General features: G+C 45.2%; 1 protein-coding gene across 1 annotated transcript; it reads left to right on the plus strand.

Annotated features, from left to right (window-relative positions):
* Positions 1 to 928: 928 nt before the first annotated feature.
* Positions 929 to 3,542, plus strand: LOC147395559 (uncharacterized). Its single transcript, XM_086452688.1, has 6 exons — positions 929 to 2,059; positions 2,137 to 2,295; positions 2,381 to 2,770; positions 2,850 to 3,029; positions 3,114 to 3,173; positions 3,249 to 3,542. The coding sequence occupies exons 1-6, from the start codon at positions 929 to 931 to the stop codon at positions 3,441 to 3,443; spliced, it is 2,115 nt and encodes a 704-aa protein (XP_086308814.1). The 3' UTR covers positions 3,444 to 3,542.
* Positions 3,543 to 10,778: the final 7,236 nt, after the last annotated feature.

Raw genomic sequence — 10,778 nt, forward strand, 5'->3', positions numbered from 1 at the left:
CCTCTGATTCTTCGTCTTCTCCCTTCTCATTCTTCGTCTTCTCCCCTCTCATTTCTCTCTTGTGTGCTTGGGTGATTGAAAAGACATGTCGGGCGCGTGGATATTCGGATTTGGAGCGTTTTTGGTACTTCTTTGGATTACTCCTTCGATAGAGGTTAGTTCATCTTCTCCTTTTAGATTTTTACTTTGCAAACCTCTATCGCATGACCACTTGCTTCGAACAATCCATGACGGACACACAAATCCTATTGAATGTATGCTTGTTAGACTAGAATTCTTGTTTATGCCTTCGCCATGTTTGTCTTTTTTGAAATGAAAACCCGATTGTATGCTTATCTCCGATATTTCTTTCACCTTGTTTGCGCACATGCGATCATGAAGTCCTATTATGTGTGCATTGTGACTTTGTTTCATTTTTCATGCTCTTTTTGATGTCTTCATTGCTTGTGAAATGTTCAAGGCACGATTATTGCAATTTATTATTTTGTTTCGCATGCTTTTGCTCTTTTAGAACCCGTTGGATTTGCTTTGGACTTTGGAGTAGGTTCCTTAGATGTAGGTGAGATTTATTGGTGGTGGGCTTTGGAAAATGATTGGGACAATGGTTAAGCAATTGGATGGAGTGATTTGAGTGCTATTAGGGAAGGCTAGGCGTAGGTTGGGATTGGCTTTCGAGGTTTGAGGTGGTGAGTTATGGTTATTGGAGAGAGACAGGTGGAGCTTGATTGGTGGGGGGTACTCGAGGTGATGGTGTAGTTTCGATCAGTGGGGTGACTTGCGAGGGTCAAGGTTTTGGTTTGGTTTAGGTTGGTTTGGTGGGTTTGAATAGGGTCGTTGCTTTGGTTCTTGGCTTAGGTCAATGGGTTCGATCGCCGTTAGGATTTTGGTTTGAGTGGGCATTTTATTGGGTGGCGGATTTTTCATGTAGATGGCGCGTACTCGTGGGAGTAGGGCTGCATTGATCGGCGAGCCTGGAGATAGACCGGCTATGAGGGTTCGATATGAGCAGGAGACAGTGAGGGTGCCACCGGTAGAGGAGGCGACACAGTCCTCATCTAGTAGCTCTTCTTCAGAGAGCGAGGCAGAGGTCGGCGTCTCTAGACGTCGGTCTGCCGTCCGACGAGTGCCTGGGAGGAGTAGGACTGCAGAGGCGGCAGGCAGAGGTGGTGGTGGCCGAGGTGATGGTGGTAGTAGCAGTGGTGGCAGAGGTGACGGTAGTGGAGAGGGTGGTAGTGGTGGTCGAGGTGATAGTGGTAGCCGAGGTCGAGGGGTAGAGGGAGCTCGTGCTTCGATTCCCGCAGAGGCCAGAGAGGGTGTAGCGGATACTCCTCTTCTCACTGGATTGAGTAGGCACGTCTCGATGTACGTACGGATGGACGTGCCAACTCCTTACCCATCCAGCAGCTACAGGGGCAGTTGGAGGACTTTTATGCTGGAGTTCACCCAGTTTACTGAGGATCTGAGGGGTCAGTTTACTCGGGCCGGCTTCGGAGCTTTCTTGAGGATTCCATATTTTAGGTCAGACCGACCTATTTTTGTTGCGATGATGGAGAGGTGGTTTCCGGCTACGCACACATTTCATATGCCAGAGACCGAGATTGGCATCAGGCCATCCGATTTTGTGACCATCACCGGGATCTCTATGGAGGGAGAGGCCATTTTTCCTCATATGCTGCCATTAGATGAGGTTGCCGAGTTGATTGGGGCTCCTTATATTCCGGCTGGCGAGGTCGGCAAACTGCATAGGCTGGGCATGCGGTTTTTGTGGTCGACCCTAGGTCAGCGGGGTCGGACCGTGAGGCGAGGAGATGCCGATTTTGCTGCAGTTTTCCGCCTCAGTTTTCTACTTTTGTTGGGGAGTTGCTTCTTCTTGGAGGACGACTCCACTGTGATGACATGGTTTCTCCCTTTTCTTCGAGACATCCGCCGAGTAGCTACCTATGACTGGGGGAGTCTGATTTATGGCACCATCTTTGGTGGCCTAGATCGTATCGTGGAGGGTATCACTTCCCCACGAGGTGGTGGTATCTCTGCCAGGTTCTTCTGGCCTTTTATCGAGGTACTTTCCTTCTCGCATTTTTAACATTTTGTCTCTTCCGATGATTGGTCTGATCTCGTTGCTTTCTTTTCCTCCAGCTTTTTGTACATGTTCACTTCCCATATTATCTACCTGAGATGCGCCATCCAGATGAGGGCTATCCCCTAGGTGCTTTTTGGGCGACTCGAGACGGGCGTACTATCAAGAGCAATGCCCGTAGCGCTCGGGCCCACTTTGACAGGTGCAGGCTTCATGAGGTGAGTAACTTCTTTTGGTTTGTAGCACTAGAGCTTCTTTCCAATGTGTTAGAATCTCATTGTTTCCCTTCTTTTTGTTGTGCAGGTATTTTCAGTTACTTTTCCGGGCCTTCCTCAGTCGGTCCAGGAGCGCCGAGAGGTGTGGGCAGCCTTCGATCGAGACATGCGACGAGAGCTCTATCCTTGCTTCATTGGTCGTCTCCACTATGTGTATTACTTTGGGGAGCGGCTATTCTTTCAGCATGACCGGTCTCTTAGTATCCCCGCAGCTCCGGTGACGCCTTCTTCTGTGGATCTGTCGGCTGAGGAGTACTTAGCCCAGGTCGGTGGGGTACCAGCGCGAGGGCTTCTAGTGGAGGGTGATTATATCAGTTGGTTTAGGACCGCCTCCATTGGTTGCCTGATGCCTGCTATGCCCATGCGTGCTGGGGTTACTGAGATCGGTGGAGTCTTTATCCGGGAGCACGATGACACCGTGAGTCCTAACTTTTCTCTTCTTCTTATCTTCTGATTTTCCATGTCTGTTCAAGTCTAATTTGCTACTTTTTCCTCAGATTGATGATCTGCGTCGCCTCCGGGAGGGGTACAGTGTGATCGAGGTCCAGGCGGCCCGTTGTGCTGAGATGGAGGCTCGGTGGAGAACGGCTCAGGCGGAGGTGGCAGCTCAGGCTGAGCGCATCCATGAGTTAGAGATGAGGCTGGCTATGAGGGAGTCTCGTGCCCAGGCTGAGATGGTACGTTTTTCTTTCCCTTATCTCTTTCAATTCCGTATTTCTATCACTGTAGGCTGATTGCTTTGTTTTCATGTGATGTTTCAGGACTATCATCGACGCCATGATGGGGCCAGCACATCTGCTCATCCACCTCCCCCTACTCAGGTACATTTAATTCCAGTTATCTTCTTTCGCTTGCATATTTGCCTGTCATTTGAGTGCATTTGTTTATCTTTTCAGGCTTCGGATGGCGCCGGACCTTCTACCCGACCTCCAGCTTTTACCATGGATTCTTCTGATATGGGCTTGGGGATGCATGATCTGCCTGCCTCTTCGGGTACCGGCTCTGTCTTCTCCGGTCTGAGAGACGTGGATCTATCTGGCGTTGACTCTGCTGCTCGTGATGCTCCTGGATCAGATGACGATAGATCTTAGGATATGCTTATGAACATTTGAAACATATGTATATATGTCTTTTCGTATTTTGTGCACATTGTATAACCCATTTTGATTATATATATGACATTGTTTATTTCATTTTGGGTCCTTCGTGAAATTATGATTGAAACCATCGTGGAACAATTGGGGTGGCAACCTCAAATAACTAGGGTTTATGGGTCCCTTCATGTATCAACTCATGTATCCATTCAACATCTTGGAAGTACTGGTCCGTGCATGAAACACGGACTGCGCTAATTTTGAACGGTCCGTGCTTCATGTACGGACTGTTTGAATTTTGAAAGGTCCGTGCTTCATGTACGGACTGTTTGAATTTTGAACGGTCCGTGCTTGAAGCACGGACTCAAGTGAATTTACTTAGTCCGTACTCCATGTACGGACCAGAACCGTTTATTTTGCCTTTTACCTCACAGGCCCTCATTTGATCATTCTCTTTCACGATTTTGGTTATTTTACACACACTAGGGCATCAATGGAGCCCACTCATGCTTTGGAGGATTCCACCAACTTTGACATTACGGTTGGAAGCTCATCTCCCGCTCTTGAAGGTAACTTCAACCTTCCCAATCTCAAAAGGTACGCCGTTATAGACCCATTTTTACATCAATGGCTTAGTTCTATGACTCATGAAGAGAAAATTAGGTGGGATTCCAACAAGCTTGGTTTCACTCTCTCTTTGTCGAAGGTCACTATCATGTGGGACTTGATAGAGGCTCTTATGGGATTTTGGGTCCCGGAGCTCAATTTGTTTCGTTTTGGAGACAAAGAGATGACTCCTACGATTGAAGAATTTGAGCGCATACTTGGCCTTTGCCAATCGCCTCGGGTGGTTGTACCACCCTTGCGTGAAAGTCATAGAAAAGAAGCGTCGGGATTCTTTGGGGTCACCAAGCAACAATTAGGACGGGTGGATGGAGACCCGAATCTCCTCAAGGTTTCTAAAGAATTTTTGCTTCGATGGCTTGGGGACATGGATTCTCCATCTCGATTTGATATTTTGACGTTGATAGTAGTGAACCAACTCTTGTTTCCTCGGAACGATGAGTATGTGAATCTAGCTTTGATAAGCGTCCTCGACCAAGTTCGTCAAGGTTTTAGGTTGGCTCCTATGCTTCTAGGAGAAACCTATTTGTCTCTCACGGCTTGTTCGAGCGGGAGAGAGCGAGTATATCATGGGTGTGCTCCATTGTTGCAGGTAATGTCTTTTTCAAATTTGGAAATCTTATGATTCGAGTTGAAGCCTTTTAAATTTTGAAGCGTTATGATTAGAGTTGACTTCCCTTTTTGTGCAGCTTTGGTTCTTCGATCATTTGGCTTTGACTGCACCTATTAGTCGCCCTTTCAACGTCCATGCTGATTTAGTGGCTTTGATGAACAAAAGGAGACCTCCTGTCCATTCTGGTGGCAAGTTGGGTTGGTTTGAAGGTTTGCAAGGTATGCCAGATGAAGAGATACGTTGGTTAGGCACCTTCCAGCCCTCAGCTTCACCGGTTCTCTCATTCTCAAAAAGTTGTTTTGCCGTATTGATTGGATTGACTGGGGCCACTCACTACATCCCTCTTCGCGTGTTGCGGCAATTTGGCGAGGAACAGGGTATAGTGACTCATGGAGATTTTGGAGAACTGATCGGGTCTTTTTCTCCTTCTCCTCCCTCATGGCAATTGCGTAATCGGTTAGAGAAAGCTTGGAAGGGCGTGGTGACTCTTGAACATCCTGTATTTCCAAGTTATTCTTTTCACAACTACCAACTCTGGATGCAACAACAGATTGCTGAGAGAACTTGTGCCATGCCTTCGGTTCAAGGGACGTCTTCTGGTTCTCGTTCTTCTGACCACCGTGATCGATTAGCGGAGATGAAGGCGTCTCATAAGCGGATTGAGAAGATTTGGCTACGTTCTGAAAATGATCTGAAGGACCAGATAGCTCGACTCGAGTCTTTGAAGAATGAAGAGTCTTCTATTCTGAGGGCAGAGATCGAGGATCTCCGGGAAAGGCTTGCCCAGGGTCCTTGTTTTGATGCATTTGCATCCTACCTGGTGAGCCGTGATGCTTCGGATGCCGAGGTGGTAATGATGGGACAAGCTGCCCGCATTCGTGCCTTAGAAGAGAGACTTGATTCTTTCTTCATTTCTCGTCGAGATGTGTGATTGGCACCATTTTTTTTTTTTTTTTCTTTTCTTTGCAAAACGTAATGTGAAACTTTTTGAAATGAAAGGAAAATAGGTTTTTTACTTACTTGGCCTCAGGTGTATCTATTGCTTTGAAAACATGATGTTTGGAGAAGTCCTAGATTTTTCATCATCGGCCCAAAATAGTAGTTTTGAAAATATTTGAATTTTTTTGTGATTTGTCTTTGTCGAATTGATATTGTAGATCCAAAATATGAAGACTTTTCGAAAAACCTTTGTTATCTCGATGATATTTGTGTTTTTGCCAACTACTGAGGATATAGATGTCAGCAGTTCTCAGGCTCTTTTTAGAGTCGTCCCCAGTGCCCCAGTACTGGGTGAATATCGATTGAGCATGGGACTTGGGATTTTTGGGAAATTTTCGCCGTTCACAGTTTATACTCATGCGGGCCAGGAGTTGCTTCTTTTTTTTTTTTTTTTTTTTTTTTTTTTTTTTTTTTTTTTTTTTTATGATTCCCTTATTGCCCCTGGTGCCAGTTACGGTTTTCACCAGACCCGGTTTCCACATTTTTACGCATCGATGCCTTTTTGGGTTTTCATCGTGCCGGTGGTTTTGATCTTGCCATAGTCTGATTCTTTTACTCATAGCGCCCTTTCGGGTTTTCACTATGCCCTTTCAGACTATGCTTGTATTTTTTTGGATTTTTACATTGCAAATCTTGTTTGGAGCCTCTGTGTCTTTGTGGCTTGGTGACTCAAGTTGAGCTGCGAGATCGGCGACTCTACTCTTGTAGTGGTACTCTTTCTTGAGTAACAGATCTAGATTCCCCTCTCGAGTTTGCTGACGACTATTCGTGGCTCGGCAACTCAAGTTGAGCCGCGAGATCAATTACTCTACACTTCGAGTACTCTCTTTTTTTTTCGAATATATCCGACCTGGACTCCCCTCTCGCGTCTTCCAACGACTAATAAGATTTGAGGTCCGGATCAAGCTGCCAGATCATTGGTGCTGCCACCGTCATTATGATGCTTTAGAACATTCCCTGATCCGAAAGGTCTTTTAATGGGACGAAGTGTTGGCTAAGGCTGAGTGTAGTGGAAAGGTACAAAAAGGTTAAGGTGGGTTGCGTCTAGAGTGGGTTAGACTTGGGGTTCGTCTATTTTTGTTTCGAAAAGGTGATCTATGTCTCCTCCCAGCGTCTCTCGAACTTGTTTAGGCTGGAGATTTGGGTCGAGCTCAGATCAAGTGTCCGAGTTTTTGAATTTTTTGATTTTTTTTTTGTATTTTAGCCGTTCACAGTTTATCCTCATGCGGGCCAGGAGTAACTTGATGCTTTGGCTTTTTGGATTTTCTTTTCTTTTGTCCTTTTTCCTTCCCCTTTTTTTTTTTTTTTTTTTTTTTTTTTTAACGTTGACTTGCCCCAGTCTTGGGTTAAGAAATGAACGTGATGGCTCAAAAGGGTTGACTAGGGTTAGATAGTTGTTTGGGATAGCAAAGATGGCCTTTCGTCATCTCAGGGTCAGATCTCAAGGCGTAGTATTTTTAACGGTGTCAGCATTGATGGCTGAGGGAAGACTTGTCCGTCCATTTCTGTAAGGATCAAAGCTCCTCCCGTCATCACTTTCTGCACAATGAATGGTCCCTCGTAATTTGGTCTGAATTTTCCCCTAGCATCTTCTTGTATTGGTAAGATCTTTTTCAAGACAAGGTCTCCTGGTGAGAAATTCCGAGGTTTGACTTTCTTGTTGTAAGCCCGTGCAATTCGCCGTTGGTAAATTTGACCATGACAGATAGCTGCGAGACGCTTCTCTTCAATCAGATTTAGTTGATCAAATCGAGCTTGAACCCATTCTGTTTCATCCAACTCTGCTTCTTTTAAGATCCGGAGGGAGGGAATCTCAACCTCGACGGGTAAGACTGCTTCCATTCCATACACCAATGAATACGGAGTTGCCCCAGTTGAGGTTCGAAATGAAGTCCGATAAGCGTGAAGGGCGAAAGGCAACATGTCGTGCCAATCTTTGTAGGTGACTGCCATTTTCTCGATGATTCTTTGATGTTTTTGTTGGCAGCCTCAACTGCTCCATTCATTTTGGGCCTGTAAGGGACAGAGTTGTGATGAGTGATCTGAAAGTCCTCGCACATCTTGATCATGTCCTTGTTTTTGAAGTTCTTGGCGTTGTCCGTCACTAATCCACTAGGAAGTCCGTATCTGCAGATAATATTGTTCTTGACAAACTTCAGAACACTGCTCTTTGTGACATTGGCATAAGAAGCGGCCTCTACCTATTTCGTAAAGTAATCGATAGCGACTAGGATGAAGCAGTGTCCATTTGAAGCTTTTGGCGAAATATGTCCAATGACGTCTATGCCCCAGAGTGAGAAGGGCCAAGGAGTAGTCATATTGTACAATTCTGATGGTGGCGTGTTGATCTTATTGGCATAGATCTGGCAGAGATGGCATTTACGGACGTGTTGATAACAGTCACTTTCCATGGTTGTCCAGTAATATCCCATTCTCATGATCTTTTTAGCAAGCATGTGACCATTCATGTGAGGTCCGCAGACTCCACCATGTACGGTTTCGATCAGTCGTTTTGCTTCGTATTCTGTTCCGCCACATCGGAGTAAGACTTCATGATGTGATTTCTTGTACAGAATGCCATTGCTTAGGAAGAATTGGCCTGCTAGCTTCTGGATAGTCCTTCGATCATTAGACGTTGCATCTGATGGGAGAGTTCGATCTTCGAGAGTAGGCTTTGATGTCTGAGTACCAAGGTTTTTCTTCAGATTCTTCGACTTCGACGGGTAGGTAGGCAGTAAGCTGGCTCGTCTTGAAGTCCAATCTCAATAGGATCAATGACTAAATCCTCTGAGATACTGATCATGGAAGCGAGCGTTGCTAGTGCATCAGCAAATTGATTCTTAGCTCTCGGCATATAAGTGAAGGAGATTCTATCGAAGCATGAGCTTAGTTCTTCTAGATACTCGTGGTAAGGGATCAATCTCTGCTCTCGAGTCTTCCATTCTCCAGTCGTCTGATAGACTACTAGGCTTGAATCTCCGAAAACATCGATCTCATCTACCTCGAGATCCAGTGCTGCTTTCAGCCCTGCTATGCATGCTTCGTATTCAGCCTCGTTGTTGGAACATTGGAACTTTAGTCTGATTGCAATTGGCACGTGAGACCCGTCTGGTTTGATCAAGACTGCCCCTATTCCGTTTCCTTTTTGATTTGCTGCTCCGTCGAAATACATTTTCCAACCTGGTTCTTCATCATCGTCCTCAATCTCAGTGAGCAATATGGCTTCGTCAGGAAAGTTTGTCTTCAATGGTTCGTAATCAGGTAATGGATGCTCGGCTAAATGGTCGGCAATGGCTTGCCCCTTGATGGCCTTTTGAGTGACATAGGTGATGTCGAACTCAGATAATAGTAATTGCCACTTTGCAGTACGACCTGTTAGTGCTGGTTTTTCAAAGAGATACTTGAGCGGATCCATTCGAGCAATGAGCATAGTCGAGTAGCGAGAGCTGAGGAGGTAGTGGCGCAGTCGTTGAGATGCCCAGACCAATGCACAACAAGTCTTCTCGAGTGCCGAATACTTTGTCTCATAATCAGTGAACTTTTTGCTGAGATAGTAAATGGCTTGCTCTTTTCTACCTGACTCATCGTGTGTTGCCCAGTACACAGCCCATAGACGTTTCTTGCACCGAGATGTACATCAGTAAGGGTCGTCCTGGCGTAGGAGGAACCAAGACCGGTGGATTGAGCAAATATTTCTTTATCTTGTCGAAGGCTTCTTGACAGTCTTCGTTCCATGCTTTCGGCATATCTTTTCTGAGCAGCTTAAATACTGGTTCGCAAATAGGCGTGAGTTGCGCGATGAATCTGCTGATGTACTGTATTCTACCCAGAAATGCTCGGACATCCTTTTCTGACACCGGTGCTTTCATTTCGAGAATGTACTTGGTCTTTGCTGGATCTATCTCGATGCCTCTTCTACTGACGATAAAACCCAATAACTTGCCTGATGTTGCCCCGAAGACACACTTTGCTGGATTTAGCCTTAAGCTGTACTTTCTTAGCCTGTCGAACAGTTTCTTGAGATTTATCAGATGATCTTCTTCTACGCCCGATTTAGCGATCATGTCATCCACGTAGACTTCCATTTCTTTGTGGATCATATCGTGGAATAAAGCCGTCATTGCACGTTGATAGGTTGCCCCTGCGTTTTTAAGCCCAAACGGCATGACTTTGTAATGAAAAGTACCCCAGGGTGTAATGAATGCTGTTTTCTCTTGGTCTTCTTCTGCCATTTTTATCTGATTGTACCCGGAGAACCCATCCATGAATGAGAACATACCATGCCCTGCTGTACTATCGACTAGAGTGTCGATGTGAGGTAGTGGAAAATCATCCTTAGGACTGGCTTTGTTCAAATCCCGATAGTCGACACACATTCTTACTTTCCCATCCTTCTTTGGTACCGGAACGACATTGGCTAGCCATTCGGGGTACGTGGAGACCGCGAGAAATCCTGCTTGAGAACTGTTTCATCACTTCATCTTTGACTTTGAGTGTCCATTCTGGCTTAAGTCTTCTTCAATTTTTGTTTGATCGGCTTGCTCCCAGGAGCGATCGGCAGTTTGTGAACAACGAGATCTGTGTCCAAACCAGGCATATCTTTGTAGGACCAGGCGAAGATGTCTTGATAATTACGTAATAGTTCGATCATTTCTTCTTTTTGCTGAGGGGTTAACAAGGCTCCGATTTTTACAACACGTGGGTCATCTTCAGTGCCGAGATTAACTGAGTCTGTATCCTCAATGTTTGGCTGAACACCCTTTTCATGTCGTTCTAACAGGTCCTTGATTTCTTTAGGAGGGTATTCCACTTCGTCCTCAGACTCTTCTTCAATTCCCATGAGATCGAAGTCGAGTTCAAGATCGAAGTCATACTCATCCCTTTCATATTCTGTTCTGTCCAAAGGTCCATTCGATTGAGACAAATCCCTTAAATTTTGAGAAAACTCTTTTTTTGGTTTTTGAAATATATCTGTTTTTTTGAAATTTTGAAATTTTTTGATTTTTTGTTTTTTGAAGACTTTTCGATTTTTTTGATTTTGAAGATTTTTGATTTTTTTGATTTTTTGAATGCTATTTTCCGGACATCTGAAATAA

This window comes from Akebia trifoliata, chromosome 8 (genome assembly GCF_017979445.1).
Source record: "Akebia trifoliata isolate Shusen 1 chromosome 8, ASM1797944v1, whole genome shotgun sequence".
Lineage (NCBI taxonomy): Eukaryota > Viridiplantae > Streptophyta > Magnoliopsida > Ranunculales > Lardizabalaceae > Akebia > Akebia trifoliata.

What these genes read in the sequence shown, in the direction of transcription:
- LOC147395559 (XM_086452688.1), top strand. Translation starts at nt 929, where the DNA reads ATGGCGCGTACTCGTGGGAGTAGGGCTGCATTGATCGGCGAGCCTGGA. An exon ending in TCTTCTGGCCTTTTATCGAG is followed by an intron (nt 2,060 to 2,136) that starts GTACTTTCCTTC and finishes CTTTTCCTCCAG; the next exon opens with CTTTTTGTACATGTTCACTT. An exon ending in CTCGTGCCCAGGCTGAGATG is followed by an intron (nt 3,030 to 3,113) that starts GTACGTTTTTCT and finishes GTGATGTTTCAG; the next exon opens with GACTATCATCGACGCCATGA.